At 41.1% G+C, this 23,693-nt stretch overlaps 1 protein-coding gene across 1 annotated transcript in view; it reads right to left on the bottom strand.

Moving 5' to 3' along the window:
* LRRC9 (leucine rich repeat containing 9) overlaps positions 1–23,693 on the bottom strand; it is a 61,032-nt gene that overhangs the window by 7,504 nt on the left and 29,835 nt on the right. Inside the window, 11 exon segments of the mRNA XM_075713065.1 lie at positions 3,582–3,776; positions 3,778–3,804; positions 4,388–4,522; positions 6,228–6,367; positions 6,720–6,826; positions 8,304–8,436; positions 8,958–9,080; positions 9,794–10,015; positions 10,389–10,549; positions 10,552–10,579; positions 20,373–20,501. Of these exon segments, the coding sequence (XP_075569180.1) occupies positions 3,582–3,776; positions 3,778–3,804; positions 4,388–4,522; positions 6,228–6,367; positions 6,720–6,826; positions 8,304–8,436; positions 8,958–9,080; positions 9,794–10,015; positions 10,389–10,549; positions 10,552–10,579; positions 20,373–20,501 (1,400 nt within the window).

Below are 23,693 nucleotides of genomic sequence, written 5' to 3'. Positions count from 1 at the left end.
ATGGCCACAGCAGATGCCCAACTGTTGTGAAGCTTTCTGTTGGTTTCAGTCAGCAAGAATTTCAGGGCAAGGTCTAGAAGAAAACAACAAGGTAGCTTGTCCAGGGAGCCCCTTCACAACAAAAGGAGTAGCAAAGGTAGAAATATGGCAGTGAAAAAGGGGTGTTGATGACCAGCAACAGTGGTCAGCTCATGGTATGCGATTGCATCTCAAGGCATTATGATGTTACCTCACTCTCAACAAGAAGCACAGGGATAGACAAGACTGAACCACAGTGATGGAGAGAAGTACTTTGATGAGGAAGGACAGTGAGAGCTGACACAAAGCAACAGGTTTATGGGCAAAGCAACACATGAAGAATATGATCTGCATTGAAGTATTTCCAATGGATACAGATGGGACAAGGCAGTATCTTTCAAGAAAATATGATATTGCATTATCAAATTACGGTTGAAAATAATTATGAAAGTAACTATCAGCAAGAAGAGAAATTGGAATCAGGTGTGTTAAGAATCCCATTTACTGAGAAAAGATGAACAGAGAAGTTATAATGGTGAATACTGCACTTTGAAATTACAGTTTAAAACATTCATGCGGCATTGCTGTGATACTGCATTATATAACAACATTATGAGGTAAGAGAATTAGGTTTCTCTGAAACTTTTATAAAAAAATTATCAGACATAGATACCCTGTGAAAGTAGGGTACTTTTGAATATGCATGTTCTTGTTCCACATGGACATACTTGCATGACACTGGTAGAGCATCTGCTTAACCTATGTGAGGATTTGGTTCATCAAATGTGCACCTGCAAATTTAATTTCTCCCCATGACCTCATTCTACCTGTATTCTAGACCAGCCAAAAGCTGTGTAACTGCACAGGAGTATGAACTGAGGGTGAACCCTGCTGGAAAAAATGAGTGGATCTGCTGCAGCATGGGACTTCAGGGTAAATTTCACATTTCTGAACAATAAAATCTACGGTGTCATCTATATCTATAGATAGATGAGCCTAAGACTCTAATGGGTCTTTTCTAGTTTTTAAATGTTTAGTGTGTATTGCAATTGCCTGTCACAGGCAACTCAGTGAAGGTATCACAACACCTAAATAGTAGGTATCTTCCTGACAGGATGATAGAAAGAACCTATAACAGGTTCTTACACTCATTAAATTCTGTGGTAAAGAAAGGGAGCAGACAGTATATCTTTTATTTTTCCTGACTTTACAAAACCTGAGATTGCTTCAGAGAGTCTACCTAGAAGGAAAAAAAAATAAAATTATTTTAATGCTATGATAACCACATTAGGCACCCATTATAGGTGACATGAATATTGTCCTTGGAATTTGAATAACATTTGCTTTACTTGTTCCAGGGGATGGTAGTCAGCTCCCATCCTCTTTTCTGCATTTACTGGCAGTCGAAACACAAGCAATGAGCAGTAGTTCTTCTTGAGAGAACCCTGTGCAAAGAAAATACAAATTAACCCAGAAATGGGGTCCTTGTCCAAGAAGTCAATCTGATAATATCTCACCTACACCAGTAAATGTCTGAACCAAACCTTACACCAACGCTCCTCTCCTAGAAACAGAATCCAAACTGTGCATAAATGACTATATACATTTGAGCAAAGTTTTTCAACTTTAAGCGCCCATGAATAACTGACACTTTGTACTGGCAAAGTGGCATGCTGTGGGCAAATTTATACGTTCCTTATCAAGTTAGCCCGGACCACAGCAGCTTCTCATGGCCCTCAGCACATGTGAAGGTTTGAGTGCACTGTGCACCCTGCAGAGACGTGACTAGGAAACAGTCTTACAGAAGGCCAAGTGTTGAGATGCAGGCTGTGCTGCAGACTGAAAAGGCTAGCAATATTCTTCTGTTTTAATATACAAGGTTATTGAAAATGACAGGTGATAAGTTATCTGAAGTGTGGACCATAGTGGCGGGTACAACTGATGCTTAGTAATACACTGAGATGTACTTCTTAATGCCACATTGTATAGGAGACAGCTGAGCCCATCATCTTGATCCCCTTCCGGAGAAAGCCTAGCCCTGCAATTCTAAAGAAGGAAACCCTGGCATAGCAATTTCCAAAGAGGAATCTGTTTGGCTTTTTCCTCATGAAGAGCATGACTGTTCTTGCAATTACTAACATTCAGTTTGCTTGACATTCTCCTGCCATTTCATCATCCATTTCAGTTCATTTCTGAATCTGTGTAACTGTTTGCAAGTTGGCTTAAAAAATGTCATAAGAGCAAAAATATTCTTTTGAGTCAACCACTGGAAACAGAGTGCGTGACTGCACCATATGGACTACTGCTCCAACATGCCCCTGCCTTCTCTCTTCCCTGTGTTTCTAGCTGTTGCTTTAGACCAGACACTGCAGGTTTATGGTAAAAGGAAGTTAAGGGGCATTTAGATCTTGGGCTTCCCACCTAATCTTCAAGGGTCTATTTATAAAAGCATGCCGTATGAACTATGTTTTCAACTGAAATTTAGAAAGCCACATTTTTACTCAAAACTAACAATGAAAAATATATTTTTGTTTCCATTTATGTTTGATGCTACTTTAAAGCTCAGCAGTGCTAAGATACTTAAATACAGGAAACTGAGATCTTACAAACTTTATTCAAACACTTGGCCCCACTAAGTTCCACTTGTCCTTTTATGGTTACCAGGAAAGCCTTTTCTACTGTGTGAAAGTGTTAGCTGTCTTCTGTCCCATAGCTACATAAAATCAGAAGAGGCTAGAGTCTTCTTTACTGTGTTCTAATAGTTTGTTCCCAGGAATAAAAAAGGCAAACCAACAGTACTACATTGCAAAACAGAAGCATATCTGGAAAAAAAAAAGACCTGAAATCTCCCTTTGGGACTTTTTCAAGGAGTGATGTGCAAAACAACAAAGATGATTGCTATTGAGCCATTTTAAAAATAAAATCAAGTATTTCAGAAATCCTTTAACATTCTTTGACCTTTCTTCACACACCTGACCTGCTTTGGAATATTGAAAGGACAGCCCATCACTGCAACATACTCATGCCAACGCATACATTTTAAATTTATCTTGCAGCACTGTGAAGAACAGTATGCTGAACAATGAGTGCCTTCTGATCACAGTGTGGCACTGAGACAGGCACAGTAAGGCAATGTGATCATCACACGTACTATGAAGCTTTCAACCTTAAAACAATAATAGCAGATGCTTAGGAATGACCTGGTTATGGAGACATTCTTAATAGTTTTAATGATCATGAAGAGTAAATATTCAGTGTATAAAGTGAAATACACATCTAGTTTATTTAACAATGCAACGAATATACTCACTGGATTTCTGTGTTTTGAGTGCACCTTAAGACTGGGAATAACTTGAAGTTTTTCTAGTTCAGATGATTCCGGTCCAAAAGTTAAAAAATTCACCACGTCACAAGTTCTCAAAAATCTTGCAACTGTTAATATATATTTGGGGAAAATACTGGTAATTTTACTCAGGCAAATCCATAGAAGAAAATGGGAATTTTGTCTGAAAACTGTCCACCACATTTGGCCCACTGAATCTACAGCATTAACAAAAATATACTTTACTTGAATTCTGTTCAAGTCCAGAAAGAATTTCTGTAATGTTACCACAGGTAGTAAACGGTTCAGTTCTCGTATTTGGTTTTGCTCTAGATGAAGAGTCAAAAGAGCATTCTGACTAGCACAGAAACCTTGTGAAATAATTTTAATGCAGTTATGGTCCAATAGCAACTCCTGCAGAAATTGGAGACCTTCATCCTTCAGTTTGGCTGATGTAATTTCCCAATATAGCAAGAGTAAATGCATGGAATGATCTTTAATGGGTTTGGGTTCCTTTCCAGCAAAAATTTATCTTAAGCAAAAGCAGCTCATGAACTTTCTGAATTACTTGTATGTTGTTTTGGACCACTTCGGTGACACTGGACAACAGTGTGTTTGATTTCATCTATCTATCTGCCATCTCTATTTAAAGCAAAATATCTTCCTAAATAAAATCTGGGCGTCTTGAGGAACAAGACTTAGATCAATCATTATCATTGGTATTGCTTATAGTGAGGAGGAAAATTCCTCAGTATGGAACTTGCTACTGACCACGAGCATATCTTCCACATGCTGGTTACCCTGCTCTGCCCTTGTCTTGTAAAAGACAAGTGAGGCACAGTGGCGCAGTATGGAAGAATTTCACTGTTCAGTATCAAAGGATCTTGGAGCCAGGGCAAGAATTAAAGCTAGGATATCATTCTTATTGAGGTCAAGACCAGAGAAGACTGTCCCCCACAAATTCAAGGCACAGAGTGAAGACCGGACATAAGGAAAGTACTGTAAAATGTTTGAATGAATGTACAGAAAAGCTGCTACCACCTACTCTGCAAAAACAGAAGTTTCAAGTTTTTTAGTCTGCTAAGCTGCAGTTGGGCCACGTTAGTAATTCCATTATAGCCCAGATGAAAATCTTCCAAACTCTGCATTGACAGGGGCAGGTTTTCTCCAAATTTTACATCCCTAAACCAATAAAGCAAACAAGAGTATGATGCCACAATTTTCCTCGGACAAAAGAACTTCAGCTTTTCCCACCTCAAAAAAAAAAAAAAATTAATGAAGGGTATATATGGATGACTGCAATTTCACTAATCACTGGAACAGGTTTCATAGGAATTACACCTCTATATGTTAAAAAATCTGATGGAAAAATGAAACAAATCCACTACTTCGAGGTGGAAATACTCCATATATAAACTTCTATTCTGTGGAAGCTAGGTCAAGTTTTCTGCATCCAGACCATGGAAATCAAACAAACAAAAAAACCCCCTCGTCTGCTCACAGAAGTCTGAGGACATGAAAAGAAAACAGCTGTAAACCACCGCTAAATTTAGTAAAAGACTTAGGGCAACCTTTGGATGTATTCTCACAACAGCTGAATGACAACAGGGCAAAATAAAATAACATGCACTGTTCTACTAACTTGTTTGTAAAAGCTTCATTTCTGTTATGTCTGACCTGCAATTACATAGCATGAACTAATAGATTAGGAAAGAGAAGGAAAAAAGGGTTCTGATTCTGGCTTTCCTTCTTCCTTACGACCCAGCTAATGAAACAATGTGCTTAGTAACCTCAGTTTCCATAAAAACACTAAATATTGGTGATTGCTGAGCCACTAATGACTTGATTACATTCACACATCACAAACAAAACAATATCCAAACTGTATGTGCATATGTAATATTGATTTGTGTTAAGATGTAATATGTATATTTTATGCTTTACACAGGCTTATCTCACAAGGCTATAAAAACTAAGAGCTAATTCAACTTCTGAAGAAAGTGTCAAGAGGATCTGGGGAAGGTTCAAGAACATTTTCGTTCCTAGAATATCTCACAATTGAGAAAGAAGGCAAGAGTCATTAAAAAGACAGCATCCACTTAGTGGGAAATGAAAAGCAGCTATAATAAATGGAAAAATAAAGAAATTGACAGTAAGAAATAAAAATATGCAAAAAATTGATGAAAAGAGCAAATGCACATAAGGGGACATCAATGGCTTGTAGCATTAAGAACAGTAAGAAAGAGTTTGAAAGTATATCAAGTGACAAAGGTAATCCTGACAATGGTATTGTATCGTTACTAGCTGAAGATGGTAGAAGTATGAATAAACCTGAAATGAAGCATGGTTGTTCACTAAACTCTTTTGTGCTGCATTTGTGGGGAAAAAAAGGGCAATGTTATTCATATCACACAGTTATGAAATAATTTCCCTTCCAGTATTAATGTAAAGGTTGTTAAGTAGCAGCTATTGAGCTAGAATCTGACATGTTTAAATCAGTGACTCCGAGTAAGTCACATTTGAAAAAGCTGGCTGAGAAATATCATGCAATATTTATGTTGACTTGCACTAAGTTTGGGAACATCAGCCAAGTTTCAGTGGCCTGCAAGAAAGCTAAAATTCAGATGACAGCAGCCTGGTATAGTTAGTTTAATGAAGAAGTGGCCTAACAAGTAGTTCACAAAGAACTTAGGAAAGAAAAGCCAACTAGATGATGCCAAACATACCGTGTGTAAAACAAACAAACAAACAAACAAACGTACTGTGTTTCTTCAAGCTAGGAGAGGAAAAAAAGAGGGAGATCCAAAGCTACTGACTCTGAAGACACCTCCTTCCTCCTCAGTGGAGTAAAGGAGAGATAAAAGTGTATTTTCAAAGCAGATGGTACTTGCTTGCTTTGGCAAGTCCTTCCTGTCCATAGCCATGCGAGGCCACCTTTCAGTACAGCTGCTGCCCATTTGTTACCTGATTTGGGAGCTTTTGTCCAGGCAGTATTCATTCAATGTGATTGTAGTTCAGACACGATACCTGTAAAAAGGAAACATAATTAATCAAACAGAATGGTTCTCTGCTAACACATTAGCAAAACTGCCAATTACATTTTTCTGATTTAGAAATTTGATCTTTAGAAACATGAATGGTCAGTTTAAAGTGCTTAAAGTTTGGTGCAATTCATTGATTTTGGATCAGATTACTGCAACTATACAGTAAAATTGACACAGTGGTTGCAATCAGTTTTGTGCTGACTATTGCTGCTGTTACAAAACCCCACGAACAACAGGGTATTAAAGGAGACTAAAGACCGTATTTTCAGTCAAAGGAAATTAATTTATCATTAATATTATTATGAAAAATAGAAGAGACTGTGTCATGAACCCACCTTGGCATTAGGAAGGAAGATTAAACCACTGAAGGACATAAGATTATTTTTCTGTAAATTCACGGTGCAAACATTTCTAAACTGGTCTGCTAGCACCGGCTCTATAGCTCTGAATTAAGTAAAAAAAGACAAATATGGATTTAGAATACAAGTAACATAGAAAAATAAGACAGAAATGAGATATATAGCATGAGCAGATCCATAACATGCTGGCTTTGGGGTAAGAAATGCAACATGCTCCTATGAAAGAAGCACCCAAATGAAAATCTCACAATGAATTCACAGTTCTTTTTCCAGTAATAAACAATTGATTTGATTCTGACACCAAAGGCAAGGGCTTTCCACAGTCTGCTCTGTTTGCTTCTATATCACGTTACTGAAATTCCAGTTCCATACCTTTTAGGCTGTTTTCATTGCTTTCCAGCAGCACTGGAGCTGCAGTTGCTCAGATGGAGTATTCCATTCTCCACTCTTCTTGAGGTCTGCCAAAGCACCACACAGATTGTAATTGTGTACCTCAGCTGTGTCAAAGCCTGCTTGCAAAGTACTTGTTACTACTTAATGGTAGAAGCAGGATACTCTATTGGTCAGAGAGACATTCCTCAAGTAGTTTTTAGGAATTCATAACTGTGCTGTTGATACATCTCATCAAGAAATTCAAGGCTTGCAATTGTAATACCTTAAAAGGCACATAGTCAGCGCCACCAGAGTATTGACACTGATGCTCCTGGTGTGGTGATACTGTTGCTGAAGGCCTTCTAGGCTATTTAAGATCAAAAGATGAAGATCATGGACGGTGCCATGAAAATTGTCTTCACATGTTACACAAGGTAGAGACTTTCACTGACAGATACAGGATACTGGGAAAGAATAAAATATGTCTCTAAGAAGACAAATACATACATACAACCCATAGAAATACTTTCCTAAAGCTTAGTATCAGGGATGATGTCTGCAAACACGTATGACTAGTGCTGTGTAAAACACTTGTTGCAGAACATTGACTGTCCCACTTGGGGGCACATACACTAGTAATAGTGTATAATAGTGCAATAGTTCAGCTAAGGATGCATTTAATGGAGCCAATTACAGGTCGTTCTTGCTCTAAATTCCTGTAGATCTGCAATGGACAAGGCAGCTTTTTCAGAAATCAGAAGACTGCAGAAGCAGCACTGCACATACATACGTGTCTGTTCTCACTTTGGCTGAATTTGTTCTGAAAGGAATCAGGTCAGATGGGTTTTGATCAAATTAAATTTGTCTTCTAGATGTATTTGGTCTGGAGCCAGTACCCTAGCTCTCCTAGACATTTTCTGTCAAACTGTGTGCCAGCAGCACCACTCCCTAAATGAAAAATGGAAGCCTCTAGAGAAAGAATATTTCTTCAATGAAACTGTGGAAAATAACCCACTGTGATGAAAAATTACATTTATTTTATGGATCACTCAAGGGAATTTGGCCTACAAACGCTAGGGAATTATCAGGCGTATTTGCTAAATACAGAGTCTAGCTTTAGATTTTCACATTCTACCCACAATATGAGATACTACTTTTAATAGATAATGCAATTCTGAAATTCACTGCATCTGATATTCAAAGTTGTCCAGTTTAATTCTTGCATTTCTGTGAAGTCTGAATGTCCCAGTCTGTCTGCAATCATGTCAGAGGTGTGTTTGCCTCCAGACAAAACTTTTGCACTTTCTCATTCTGTTGGTTCCTATTAAATGCATTTGAAATGATGCCTGCTATACTAATGCAGATGTAGAACTATCATAGTAATAAAGGCAAGAAATATTTTGCAATTCAATGAATTAAAAACGTTTAAAATCAAAGTAACTTAAAAAGTGTTATTTTGTCTTATATGAACAGACCTGGATGACTGTTTTCTTATGGAACAGATTAATGGAGATAGTTTGTGTTATCTCAGTTAGTTTACAATATAGATTTGTATGTAATGTACACTAATTTCATAGGTGTTAGAAATGACTAAGCTCCAAAATTATAGTTAAAACCTTGGGAACTCTAGCAATGTGCTAGGACACTGTTGTGCTACTATTACAAAAAAAGGGAATTTCTACCCCAAAATGACTAAAGAGAGGCAGAAACAGGCAATGGAGTATTACAGAGTACATGAAAAGTTTACACAGGTATTAACAAGTCCAATCAGCTAGGTCTTGATTTGTTAAAGAACTATTTTCAAAAAAGTTACAGTAATAATCTGCATACAGCATAACTTACTACTGCAATGCCTTCTAAGGCTTTGAGAGAGAGAAGATGGAATAATACAAATAGTCAGTAGTGATCTTGTTTCCAGACTATTCAATTTCTACTCATGTCCAAAATTATCAAATTAGTTAAACCCTAAGTAGAAAAAAGCACAGGTTTATGAATATAACATCCATATATAGGTGCATTCAGACTACTTTGTTTTCAGCTCCTTCTTCAGCCGTCATCTGCATGACTCAAAACTTAGAAATCACTTAACAAAATCCAGGTATCTTAATTTAGATTAATAACACTTTTCAACACTCAATCCACAAAGAAAGCTCTTAAAGTGAGTGAAAACTATACCAACATTGCCTTAAGAGCCTTTGTGCTCTCACACAGTTTACAGGGTAAATAAGAATCAGGGCCTCAGTCTCAAATTAGTGTCTGAATCCAGCCAACAAAGTTTATAATACATACATTAGCATTCCAGGTAAGCTGAAAAGTACTGGAGTTGCTGCAGCTGTAATTGTTTGTTATTTGACATGAGCTGCAGAATTATTCCATGGATTGTAAACCTTGACTTAGCCTACCTGGTATAACTGATGTTTATCTCTGCAGAACATTTTGAGCCCAGTCGACCTGGAGGGTTCTGTACCTCCTTCTCAGGAGTGAGTATCAATCAAAAAATGTTAGACTGGGGTTCTCATCAGTTTGGGTTCCACTGTGAAGATGGATGAATGCAGCACCCACAGGCAGAACCTCCAATGATGTTTGAGTATAGCTTCCTCTATACTTGAACAAGTGGGGAAACACTGTATTTCTAATGCAATAAAAAACAAATTAGTTTTGAAATAGTAAATATTTACCTTTAAATGATGTATCTTTTGCTCGGTATAAACAAAGTTATTACTTACATATAGCTCTATTAGGGAGTAAGTTTTCTTTAAACCAACTAAAGACATGAATCTGTTGTTCTCAATGGATATGTAATGAGGATAAGACAGATTTTCAAACACATGTCTTTTGAGGCTGATAAGATGGTTATTATTTCCACTATCTCTTGTAGGTTTGGTGAGCTTTGAAATTCCCTGAAAAATAAACAAGATGCACTTAGTATAAAGTGAGCTGTAAGAGAAAAAGGTGGCTGATATAGAAGGTAAAACGAGTTACAAGTGACACAGTTTGTGTTATTGGGTCCAACTGTAACTAGATCAATAATCATTAGATCAATTAGATCATAAACATAGATAAATATGCACATTTTAACAAGAAATACTTATTTTGCTGGAACATAACTGTTCCCCCTCACTCCCTTTCTTCAGTTCTGCTAAACTCAGATTTTTTAATATTTGAAAAGCTCACTCTGTTGGCAGTGAGTAAAAACTCCTCCTCTATAATATTTCACTATAAAGAAACATTTCTATTGTGTCCCAGCTTAACAACCTGCATTATCACTACCACAGTAAATATAGTACCATCTAGTGTTGAAATGTAGTTTTCATCTAAAGTGAGTTCTTTGAGGTTAAGACAAGACTCTATTCCTTCTATTTGTGCAAGATTGTTGTTACCTAATGGCATCAATCTTCAATGCTCCAATTTTTCCAAGTTGGAAATTTTGAAGAGTGTTGGTCACCCAGATTTAAGACAGTGATCTGTAATAAAACTCAGTATTAGAATTGAAAGGAACCAACCAGCCAATTAATCTGTAAATTAATTCCACCTATTTATTCTTTGCTTAGTTTCTATGCGTGCATTTCCTACTAATATCAATGGCAACTTCTTGGATGTAGGATGTGATATTCCCCATTATGCAACAGAGCTACTCATCTTTAATACATTTCAACAAAGTTCAGCTCCTCCTCCAAAAACAAGAACTCTACAACCTAAGTATGCCAGCTCCCAAATGCACCTTTGCAGTTGAAGCTTTCTGAACAGAGACATTTTTTTCTTGTCTGCATTAGATCTTAGATAGTTTTCTTCAATTTAAATCATTCTGCAATACATGATTATTTTATTGGCTAGTCTGCTTTACACATCCTCATTCTGCAACAGGACTTTAATGGAAACAGGATTTCAGCCTAACACAAAGGCTGGATATTTAGTCTAGAAGAGGCTGAGTGCAAAGTCAGAGCAGAATTTATCCTAACTTTATAGTTCTTCATGCTTTTTATATACAAACTAAGTACTCTTTTCTCTATGTCATAGATTAACAAATTCAGTAATTTTCTTATTTGAAATATTCTTGAACAGAAACAAATAAATGTCGATACCAAACATGTATTTTGCTGCCCAGGTTGTGAAACAACTTTCTTACACAGGATCTGACTTTACACACCTGGCAGCAAGCTTCCTGTAAAGACAAGGCTGTCAGTGATCCAATCTATAACCTGTTTGTGTGACTATGACTTCCCCTTTCCGATAATACTACAGTATGTTAGCCAATCATTGTACAATGGAGAAAAGAAAAGATCACAGAGTCACAATCAAAAGATTTAAATTGTACTGTAGGGGCCCAAAATACCCAGTATTTTATCTAGGTTGTATCTAAGACAAATAATCACTTAAATATTCAGTACCATTAGATTGGCTGTGGTCATGACTAAACAGTGGTTTTTGGCTATATTATTTTATTTTACAAAGTATTTATCATATCCTTTATGAATCCCTTCCCTCTGATGTCACCAAACATATATAATATATGCTACAGCATTAATTTTCCTGGCAATTTTTCTAAACATGAATTCCCTAATGCACATAGAATGAAACGCTATGCTTGTCAGCAGAAATGTGTTTTCCTCTAGCTATTCTATATTCTAATAAGAAATTGAACTGACAGAAGAGCTTTTAACCTTTCATACTGGGTAGATTAACATCATTTCAGCTGATGGATCAGAACAGGTTAGGATGACCTTGGATCTTCCTCCACTGACTCTTGCAGCTTTTTGCTAGCTCAGTTTCCTAAGGAAACAAGGCTAATGTGATTGTGCTATCTGTATATCCATCTGCTAGCCTTACCACTAATTTTTAAACGTATTGGTGAGTTTCGGCCCAATTTGCCAGACAAGCACTACTCAACTTCTTACAAATTCCATGAAAATAAGCAGCTGAATGAGAGTTATAAACTGACGATCTCAGCAAAGGAAAGGCTTCAATATTGGCTCAGCTACAATACCAGACACTAGAGAATCCAGGACAGACCTGTTCTGAATGATCTGAGAAACTCTGAGAATGCACACCTGATTAAGCCCTGGCTAACCCAAAGACAAGGCTCTTAAGGCAAACCAATTTCCTTCAGTCCTGCTGCTCATCAAGTGACTGCTTAATTAGTTTATAATTTTAGGTAGTCTTTCAAGGTGAGAGATAATGTTCAAAGGGTTACTCTCAATGTTTGCTGGTTTGAAATTAGACCTACTAGCTCTCTTCTTGCAACCTGTTTTTCATATTGGTATTTAGTAGAACTTTGTGAAATTTTAATCCTGCCTGATCGCAAGAAATGGATTAGTATGTATGTGGCAAAGCTCATTTGGCTTTAGACATGAAATACGCCTAAGCCTCTAAATTTTAGGGCAGGGTATATTTGAAGGGTCAGTATTAGAAAACTGTGTTGCTATATGCATTAGAGAATTTATGTTTATAGAATTTACTAGAAGAACTAATGTTTCAACGTGTTTCAACGTTATACTTTTGTGACATCAGAAAAAAGTTGGGTTCAAAACTGGCAGAATAAATAAGCATAGCTACTGAATTTTCTAATGAAAAATTCTCAGGGCCAGTCTCTACTGATCAGGGAGAGAATGCAAAGGAGCTGGCTGCAATTTCCTGAATCAGTTTGTTTCTGTCATTATCCTTGCCACCAGTGTCCTTGCTCCTTAAAAAATTGCTCAATATTCTTGAAGCTTCAGTGACACCTTCCTTTGAAATACTTCCAGAGCATTTGGAATTCCTGGAATCCTTAAATGCAGCAAGTAGATTAAGGACATTGCCTTAGGAGGCAATTCTTTAAAAAAACAAGCAAGTGTATCTCATAAGCACGGCCTTTATATAGCCTTGGTGTTTTAAAAAGGGCAATTTTCATATGCTGAAAGCAGTCGCGAGCAAAATGAGTGACACAAAATCTTAAGCTAAAAAGTGTGAAGTGTAGTTACGAGAAGTTTAAAGATGCAGAAGGTTAAACACTAAACACTTCTTCATTACACACTTTTTCATTTACAGTTAAAAAAATCTTCACCCTTTTAATTTTACAGACTAAAGCAAATATTCATGAGCCCTACTGGATCAGGCCATGGCCCTTTTATTCCACTACAGCATAAGTGAATGAAAAATAGGAAAAATGATAGCAGGGAGAATAGAACAGTCGTTAGAACCATGAATTACTGAAAATGAAACCTGAAAATGTCAATGAAAATTTGATGGCTAATATAATCAGAGATCATAATCAGGACTAATGAAATTCAAGCAATGCTATAGGCTTGATCCTATCTAAGGACTTTAAAATAGTCATTCAGAATACAGAAGAGAAAGATAGTTTCAATGTGCCTTTGTGAAGAACCATGATGAGATGCTCATAATTTACATGGATAAAAAAATACTTTGTATTACGTTAATAACTAAAAAGAACATAAAACTGGAACTACTCATGTTAACATTTTTAAAGCAGGCATTTTTCAATCAAGGATATTAATGAATCAGTTGAAGAACTTTCTGAGCCACTCATCAATTAATTTTATACAAATGATAGTATGCTTGGAAGTTCTAGAAGGTTATGAACAAACTGAAGTTATAACAGTATTGAGGATAAATAGGATGACCAGAATAGGTCAGTTAGCTTGATATCATCCTTAGGTATCACAGAAAGGTTGATATGCAACACAGTAAATAATTACAAGCTAATGGCCTTATTAATAGATACCAGTATGGTGCATAGGAAACAAAAATTAGTATTAAATTGCTTTTGATGAAAATTTAAATGCATTGATAAGATTAATAGCTTCTGTCTGAGAATGTAATAAAAAAAATTATATCCAAAAGTGAATGTAACTCTTGTTAAATAGACAAAAACTGATTAGAGGATGGATCTCAAAATCTAACTATAGAAAAAAAAAATCATCTCTTTGCAGAGTATTTTTATTGATGTTCTGCTCGAAATTCTTTTTCTCAATGACCTAGCAAAAAAAAAAGCAGGAGTCCCTTCCTGGTAAATTAGGGGATGACATGAAGATGTTAGTAAGGTCAGCTATAAACAACAGTTTTATAATTACTAACATGGTTGCCCTACTTAAAAAGCACATTTCTGCATAAAACAAATTGTAAATTATGTAGCTAGGAACAGAGAAATTCACACTCACACAATGAAAGACAGTAACACTGAAAAGGACTAGAACTAGTGATAGAAAACCAGATGAATATGAGCTTGCACTGTTGCCACAAGGACACACATGTCAGTTAGTATTTAACCGTTGGACTAGTGAGTAGGATTAGGCAAGCGGAATTATTTCTGGGTATGTCATTATCAGTCCAGTGCTGGAAGTTTCTTAGAATCATAGAATCATAGAATCGTTTAGGTTGGAAAAGACCTTTAAGATCATCCAGTCCAACCATTAACCTACACTACCAAGTCCACACTAAACCAATCAAGGGTAGACTAGACTAAACCATGTCCCAAAGTGCCACATCTACCCGTTTTTTGAACACCTCCAGGGATGGTGACTCCACCACCTCTCTGGGCAGCCTGTTCCAATGCTTGACTACCCTTTCCGTGAAGAAATTTTTCCTCATTTCCAACCTAAACCTCCCCTGGCGCAGCTTGAGCCCATTTCCTCTCATCTTATCGCTAACTACATGGGAGAAGAGACAAACACCCACCTCACTACTACCTCCTTTCAGGTAGTTGTAGAGAGCGATAAGGTCTCCCCTCAGCCTCCCTTCTCTAAGCTAAACAACCCCAGTTCCCTCAGCCGCTCCTCATAAGACCTGTGCTCCAGACCCTTCACCAGCTTCGTTGCCCTTCTCTGGACACGCTCCAGCACCTCAATGTCCTTCTTGTATTGAGGGGCCCAAAACTGGACACAGTATTCCAGGTGCGGCCTCACCAACACCAAGTACAGGGGGACAATCACCTCCCTGCTCCTGCTGGCCACACTATTCCTGATACAAGCCAGGATACTGTTGGCCTTCTTGGCCACCTGGGCACACTGCTGGCTCATGTTCAGCCGGCTGTCTACCAACACCCCCAGGTCCTTTTCGGCCAGGCAGCTTTCCAGCCACTCTTCCCCAAGCCTGTAGTGTTGCATGGGGTTGTTGTGACCCAAGTGCAGGACCCGGCACTTGGCCTTGTTAAACCTCATACAGTTGGCCTCGGCCCATCGGTCCAGCCTGTCCAGGTCCCTCTGCAGGGCCATACCACCCTCGAGCAGATTGACACTCCCACCCATTTTGGTGTCATCTGCAAACTTACTGAGGGTACACTCAATCCCCTCATCATCATCGATAAAGATATTAAACAAGGCTGGCCCCAAAACAGAGCCCTGGGGAACACCGCTCGTGACCGGCTGCCAACTGGACTTAACTCCATTCACCACTACTCTCTGGGCTCAGCCACCCAACCAGTTTTTCCCAGCAAAGACTATGCCCATCCAAGCCATGAGCTGCCAGCTTCCCAAGGAGAATATTATGGGAGACGGTGTCAAAGGCTTTGCTAAAGTCCAGGTAAATGACATCCACAGCCTTTCCTTCATCCACCAGGATGTTCCCCTCCACATCCAGCAAAGGATGGAGATCCTCCTTGGCTCTCCTTTTATTGATGATGTACTTATAAAAGCATTTTTTATTATCTTTTACAACAATGGCCAGATTGAGTTCTTGCTGGGCTTTTGCTTTTCTAATTTCCTCCCTGCAGGACCTAACAAGATCCCTGTACTCCTCCTTAGTTGCCCGCCCCTTCTTCCAAAGGTGGTAGACTCTCCTTTTTTCCCCTGAGTCCCCGCAAAATCTCCCTATTCAGCCAGGCCGCTCGTTTTCCCTGCTGGTTTGTCTTACAGCACATGGGGACAGCCCGCTCTTGCACCCTTAAGACTTCCTTCCTGAAGAAGGCCCAGCCTTCCTGGACCCCTTTGCCTTTCAGGATTGCCTCCCAAGGGACTTTCCCAACCAGGGTCCTGAAGAGGCCAAAGTCTGCCCTCCAGAAGTCCACGGTAACAGTTTTGCTGCCCCTCCTCTTTACATCGCCCAAAATCGAGAACTATCATATCATGGTCACTAAGCCCAAGACGGCCCTTGACCATGACATCTCCCACAAGCCCTTCTCTGTTAGTAAACAGCAGGTCAAGCAAGGCACCTCCCCTGGTAGGCTCGCTTACCAGCTGCGTCAGAAAGTTATCCTCCACACACTCTAGGAACTTCTGAGACTGCTGCCTCTCTGCTGTATGGTATTTCCAGCAGATGTCCGGCAAGTTGAAGTCCCCCACGAGAACAAGGGCTAGCGATTGCGAGACTTCTGCCAGCCGCTTGTAGAACGCTTCATCTACCTCTACATCCTGGTTGGGTGGTCTATAGCAGACTCCCAACAGGACATCCGCCTTGCTGGCCTTTCCCCTCATCCTTACCCATAAGCACTCGACCTTATCATCACCACTGTCAAGCTCTATACAGTCAAAACCCTCCCTAACATACAAAGCCACCCCACCGCCCCTCCTTCCCTGCCTATTCCTTCTGAAGAGCTTATAGCCATCCAGTGCAGCACTCCAGTCATGAGAGTCGTCCCACCACATTTCTGTGATGGTGACTATGTCATAGCCATCCTGCTGCACAAGGGCTTCCAGCTCCTCCTGTTTGTTGCCCATGCTACATGCATTGGTGTACATGCACTTGAGACCGGCTATCGATTTCACGCCCAACGTTGCCATGTCGCCCCTGGGCTCCTCACTAGCAGGCCCGTTTATATCCCCTTCCCCCTTCAAACCTAGTTTAAAGCCCTCTCAATGAGTCCCGCCAACTCACGGGCGAGAATCCTTTTCCCTTTTGGAGACAGCTCATCTCCATCAGCCGCCAGCAGGCCCAGTGCCATGTAAACCTCCCCATGATCGAAAAAAACAAAATTCCACTGATGGCACGAGCCTCTGAGCCACCCGTTAAATCAGGTGAGTTTTCCCATTCCTTTCAGCACCCTTAACTGCTACTGACGGGATTGAGGAAAACATTACCTGCGCTCCTGATCCTGTGACCAATTGCCCCAGTGCCCTGAAGTCCCTCTTCATTGCTTTAGGACTTCTCTCTGTAATCTCACCACTGCCCACCTGTACAACCAGCAACGGGCAATAATGGGAGGGCCTCACGAGGTCGGGGAGTTTCCTAGTAATGTCCCTAACCCGGGCCCCAGGGAGGCAGCAGACTTCCCTGTGGGATGGGTCCAGGCGGCAGATCGGGCCCTCAGTTCCCTGCAGGAGGGAATCACCCACCACAATCACCCTCCTTTTTTTCTTAACAGGGGCAGTCGTAATCCGTGGGGGTGACTGACTGGCCCTCAGCAACCCCCTGGCTGGACCTTCGCCATCACCTTCCTGCCTGCTTGCCTGGCCCTCAACTTCCAGAGCCCCATATCAGTTGTGTGAGGGCAGCTGGGAAGGTGAGGGAGGCCGGGAGGGGATTCGCCTGCCTCCCCAGGCAGGGACCTGTTTCCATTGCCCCCCATCTCTTGGATCCCCTCCTTGTGCTTGCCGGCAAGAGGGCAGGGGATCCTCTGCTCCTTGTGGGGCCTGCGCCTGCTGCCCTGGCCCCAGGAATAGTGGGGTGCGGCTCCACCAGTCTATCTCCCTCTCACACTCCCTGATACTCCTCAGCCTTTCCACCTCCTCCTTCAGCTCTGCCGCCAGGCTGAGCAGATCATCTCCCTGCTCACAGCCAAGACATTTGCCGTCTCCGCTGCCCTGCGGCACAAGCGACAGGCTCAGGCACTCCCTGCAGCCAGAACTGGACGGCTGCGTGTCTGTGCGGGAGATCCGGCTGGGTCGCCGCGTTCCTTCTGGAGGCGGCTTTCGGGCGGGTGGTGACCGCAGCTGCCAGGTGTTCTCCTGGGCGGGCGATGACCACCGCCTGAGCGTCCCTTTGGAACCAGGAGCAGGGGCACTCGGCCTTCCCGCACAAACTGCCACACCTCACCCTGCTGCTGCGCTCCCGGGGGCTGCTTTTATACGTGTGTGGGGGTTTGGCCGCCGTCACTCCTGGCCCCGCCCACGCTGCGTCATTGCTGCCGCACGTCACCAGTTCGCCCTTTCCCGCTCTTCCCCGCTCTGGGCGGGGCCGGGCTGCCCGCGCTCGCCCTGCGCTTTTTCCCGCCTCGGCAAGGGTGCCCTGGCACGAGGGCTGCTCCCGAGCCCTTCGCCTCGGGGACTGCTGCATAGTTTTGTAGGAGGCCAGACATAAAAACCATGTGGACATAATGAAACGTGTTCAGAAAGGAACTAGAATAATGCCATGAGAAATAAAAAAACACTTCATCATGAGACGCTTAAGAAGGTCAACCTAACTTAGTTTCTTTAAGAGAAGATAAAGTGGCATGATTTTGTCTAAATAAAGAAAAGACTTCTGCTCCTTTAGAACATCAGAAAGAGACGAGACCTGGTGGATTAAATTTGGTAGTAGCCAAATTTGTATTAGAAACAAGACAGACATGATAGAGAGATAGGAGAGGTGGATTCACTGTTACTTGAAATCTTGAAACAAACACTAAGAATGGGTTTCATACCAGTAAAACAATACCAGCAAGAGACGTATCTCCATCTGTGGTGGCTGATCAGGCTCTCTCGTAGGATGCAATTCACTTCAACCTACAGAAACCCTCTAAACTGTTAGGTGACTTATGTCCCCAAACTATTTTTGTTTCTGCACTGTCTATAAAAGGAATGTAGGGTGACTATTTCAAGTGTGGTTCTCTACACTGTAGATAAGCAAAGTTAGGTGAAATTAATCCCGATCTGAATGGTTTACTGTAAAATCTGCTGTAGGTCAAAGAGATGGTATGAAATTGATGTAGAAATGACCACGTAATGCTTTCTTGCCTGCTTTATGCATAAAGTCAGTCTAGGGGATCTTAGTACCCCTTGGTTTAAAGATATATTAATGCTAAAAAGAGAGTTGTACTGCAAAATAAATAACTTAAATGCCCTCTTCAGGGTATCCTGGACCTCCTGTGAGGCATCTGGAGATGCGCATTCTCAGAGCTCAGGGTCAAGGTAACTATTGGTTAGACTTGAATGTGTTCAGAAAATTTTTTTAACCAAAACGCATAAAACCTTTAACCTAAGACAACAAAAGAAAGCTTTTACAGAGATTAATCTAAATGTTAACCTAAATACGTTAAACAGCATCAGTCCTACCATTGAATGCCAGTTATTACAATGCATCTGTGAATCTACCTTGTTCTTGCAAATTTGAGACAAAATTTTAGTGCAAGGAAATAGACTGAGAATGGGAGTTTTTCCTTCATCAGTCCTACAATATTCTAACAGAGACACCTGAGGAAAAAAAAGGAAAACACTCTATTAAGTATATAATATAACTAGACATACTATACATACTTCACAGCTTAGCATACAGTAAATGGCAGAAAAATCATGCTATTCTTGGAAGAGGAAGGTGATACGTTAGTAGACGTAATAATTCACAGATCTAATACGTTTAATAGTTTGCAAGACTTCCATAGATCTTGCACATATCAAGTTTTTAGAGTTTTCAGTACATAGAGAAGGTAAACCTCATTCAAATGCTCTGTATTAACTATAGTCTGTTTTCTGTGAAGATATTTATCTGCTTTTTTCAGAAAAACATGATCTTACTCAGCATTTGAGCAGACATAGTTTCATTGTGACTGTGCTCTGACCATATAAAAGTTGTGTTTAGCATGATACTGAGTTCCAGCCTATTCAGTCCATTGAGTGTGTTAGCTTAGAATCAGCCTAAGATTTAGGAGTGCATTGGGATATAGTCCAGAGCTTAAGTAGAACAAGTTTGTGCTCAGGGATTGGGAAGGATTGCTTCATATCTGCATATAAAATACTCTGAAAAATTGCCTACTGAAAAGACCTTAAGACAAGGGAATTGGCACTAGCTACTTAAAAAAGCATGTAGAACTATTGGTTTATCCTGTTATTTTCCTCTCCATTGTTTCTATTTGGCAAACACAGTTACTTTCTTGCATTTTGAATTCGGCATAACTTGAACATGACTGTTTCCAAGATCGTGCTAGAATGTACTTTTTGGTACCAGCGAAGATCTTTGTAAGATCTGTGTTTATGTAATAATTTCTGACCTCCTGCCAGAGGCAAGGACAAAACCTCTACCTTCACAAACACCAGAAAACAAAATGTTCTTTAAAAAAACAAATGCAGAACTATTCCTAAAGCTTTCCTTTTCCATAGCACTCGCTGTATGTTACAACAAAACAGAACATCAAATCTGGGCCATCTTTGATCCTACAATATATTTTAATGCTTTTGCAGTGTCTTCATTAGAAATCAGGACTCCATCTAGGTTAGTGAGAGCCTTTAATTGGGCAATGACACTCAGTTGCAATGAGGCAGGCTTGAAAAAAGGAATAAAGTGTTACAATTTCCTTAAATTGCAAATATAGTTTACAAACAAGAAAGAGACTTGTATAGTGTGGCCAGCAAGAGCAGGGAGGTGATTGTCCCCCTGTACTTGGCACTGGTGATGCTGCACCTGGAATACTGTGTCCAGTTTTGGGCTCCTCACTACAAGAAGGACATTGAGGTGCTGGAGAGTGTTCAGAGAAGGGCAGCGAAGGTGGTGAAGGGTCTGGAGCACAGGCCTTCTGAGGAGCGGCTGAGGGAACTGGGATTGTTTAGCCTAGAGAAGAGGAGGCTGAGGGGAGACCTTATTGCTCTCTACAACTACCTGAAAGGAGGTTGTAGTGAGGTGGGTGTTGGTCTCTTCTCCCATGTAGTTAGCGATAGGATGAGAGGAAATGGGCTCAAGCTGTGCCAGGGGAGGTTTAGGTTGGAAATGAGGAAAAATTTCTTCACGGAAAGGGTAGTCAAGCATTGGAACAGGCTGCCCAGAGAGGTGGTGGAGTCACCATCCCTGGAAGTATTCAAAAAAGGGTTAGACATGGCACTTTGGGACATGGTTTAGTGGTCATGGTGGTGTTGGGTTGATGGTTGGACTGATGATCTTAGAGATTCTTTCCAACCTAAACGATTCCTTGTTTTTACTTTCATTAAAAAAAATACAGCCAGCAAGCGAGGAAACGTGAAATTATTACTCTCCCCTTAATTGGTTTAGTAGTGGACTTGGTAGTGTTAGATTAATGGTTGGACTGGATGATCTTAAAGGTCTTTTCTAACCTGAATGATTCTATGATTCTATGATTTCCTTTCTGTTTAGTGTACCATCATCTCACAGATGTCAAGAGCTAGAGCTTTGCAATGAACTTTAACAGAGCCACTGTGTCATCCCTGCTTACATAGTTTGCTAGAAACACACAAGACGAGGTACCTTTGGACCAGTTTTGATTGTCCTGATTTTATGTGACATTGATGGTAGTATACTGCTCTGGTGTCACATTGGCTAACTCAGAAGTTTACTAATCTTATGAAGCTCACTAATATATAAGATGTATTAGTATTTGTTTTCACAATCTAGGAGTTTCATTTATGACCTAGAAATATTACATGTCATAGGACATGTGAGAAATGTTTAAAGGATTTAGAGGTGTCACCAAAACCTCAAGACATCACCACAAGCCTATCCTATATGTACAGAATATGTGAGACTGCCCACTAGTTTAAAATATAATACATGAAAGACACACTTCTGACATAATGAATAATAATGTCTTTGTTTATGAATGGAATTGTCATGACCCCAACTGGACTGTCCACTCTTCTGTGATTCCCTTGGGCTAAATTAAGGTGAAACAACACCAAATGATCAATTAAACACTTTACTGACCGTAAACACCAACCTGAACTTGGAAAGCACCAGGATATGCAGGGGATAAGGGGGACCCTCCCGTTGAGTCGCGAGGTTCAGAATAGACCCCCTTGCTTTCTAAACTCCTTTCCAGAGAGGAGTCTAGGTGCGGCTAGGCCTAATCTTAGTCTCAGGCTTGGTCAATGGTTTATGTGAATAAGGAGGCAACCCGAACCAGGGAAGCACCATGGTAAGCAACGTGGGTTCTAATCCAAATACTTATAAAAGGAAAGGAAAAGGAAGAAAGAGGAGAGAGAGAGAGAGAGGTATCACCACCCCTGGATCCTGCCATGTTTATGCCAAATGCGGCAGACCCCAGGGGGGCACCAGCACCCCCAGGCCTCCAGGGGTGGTGGTGCGCCCGCGGCTCCTCGGAGCTGTGTCTGTGACAGGCCAGGCCCTGCCTCTCGTCTCGCTCCCCTTGAGACTTGCTCCAGAATGTTCTCCATCCTCTGCGCAGGTGCCGCTTTGCGGGGGGTGGTCGCGAGGGGTCCTTCGGGGGGTCGTGAGGCCCTTCCTCACATGGACCCTGCAGGACCTTCGGCCTTCAGGGGGCGGAACTGCGAGGCCTCCGACAGCCTCCCCGCTCAGTGCCAGCTCCGCACCAATCGGCTTCGCACCTGGGGTGCTGTGCAGACCCCAATTTATCGCTGCGGAGACCTGAACTTGCCTCTTTGCAGACCTTAACTTGCCTCACCACAATGTTTGAGGCATTAACTCTGTCAGTCCCTGACACCAACTCCTATCAGTAGCACCGCTACAGGGTGTAGCAAGAGGTGCAGTGAGTCACTGAGTGTCTGCCAAAGCTGATGGAAGGAGGCTTGTGACAAACACTCCCGTTACCACCTGGACAGCGGTCGCCCCCACCTCACTGAGAGAGTCCACTCCTTCTACGAGCTTTATCCTGTGCAAAGATGTCAATAAATCACTTAACACACAAACGCTGCATCTGTGAGTGCCTGCACATCACTTTGTCGGGGAATGCAGGCACAGGGTGCTGACAGCTCAGCTGCCGCAGAGTCAGGGAGCATTTTGCAGAAGAGTGGGTGCAGTGGGCTCTTGTTTCACTGATTCTGTAATAAGGCTTCCCGGCCTGTCCTTGCTCCTGCATTGTGGCAATGAGAATAACTCGTCACCCTCTACAGCCCCAGTTCGGCAGTGTTTAGGTGCACTGTATTTATATGGTGTTTCATTTCCCCTCTCTTTATGACAGACACCAGTAAACATCACAGCCTGTGCCACCCCTCCTGCCCAAGGCATATGCCAAGGCATCTTTGATACTCCCTCTGTTTTAACTCTGAAATTAGTTTCTGTCCCCCAAGAGGAAAACTGCACTGGTAACTATGCTGGGTAGGAGACCTTTTTTGAACATGAGGGCTTTAAAGGCACACTCCAGATGGGTTCACATGTGGGAGGAAGGAACCACTCTGCTGCCAAGTGGTCGTACATATTACAGACGGAGGGTGTCTCTGGAAAACCCAACTACTCTCAGCAGTAGCTTCCACCAACTCTGCTGCAAACCCTGCTCATGATCCTCTTGCAAGAGGGACAATGCCAGTCAGCCAGCAGAGCTCCTATGGGCTTTCTGGGTTGGTGCAGATTTTTCTTAGCACTTGAGTGGTCTTAAAGGAACTGTTGTGTTTTGGGAGGGGGATATTGATAGATATAAAGGAAAATGATTCATAGAATCATAGAATCATAGAATATCAGGTTGGAAGGGACTTCAAGGATCATCTGGTCCAACCCTTCTTGGCAAAAGCATGGTTTAGACAAGATGGCCCA

The sequence above is a fragment of the Pelecanus crispus genome, chromosome 6, assembly GCF_030463565.1.
Source record: "Pelecanus crispus isolate bPelCri1 chromosome 6, bPelCri1.pri, whole genome shotgun sequence".
Classification (NCBI taxonomy): Eukaryota; Metazoa; Chordata; class Aves; order Pelecaniformes; family Pelecanidae; genus Pelecanus; species Pelecanus crispus.
The sequence above is the reverse complement of the archived record's forward strand: the minus strand, read 5'-3'. Positions and strand labels throughout refer to the sequence as shown.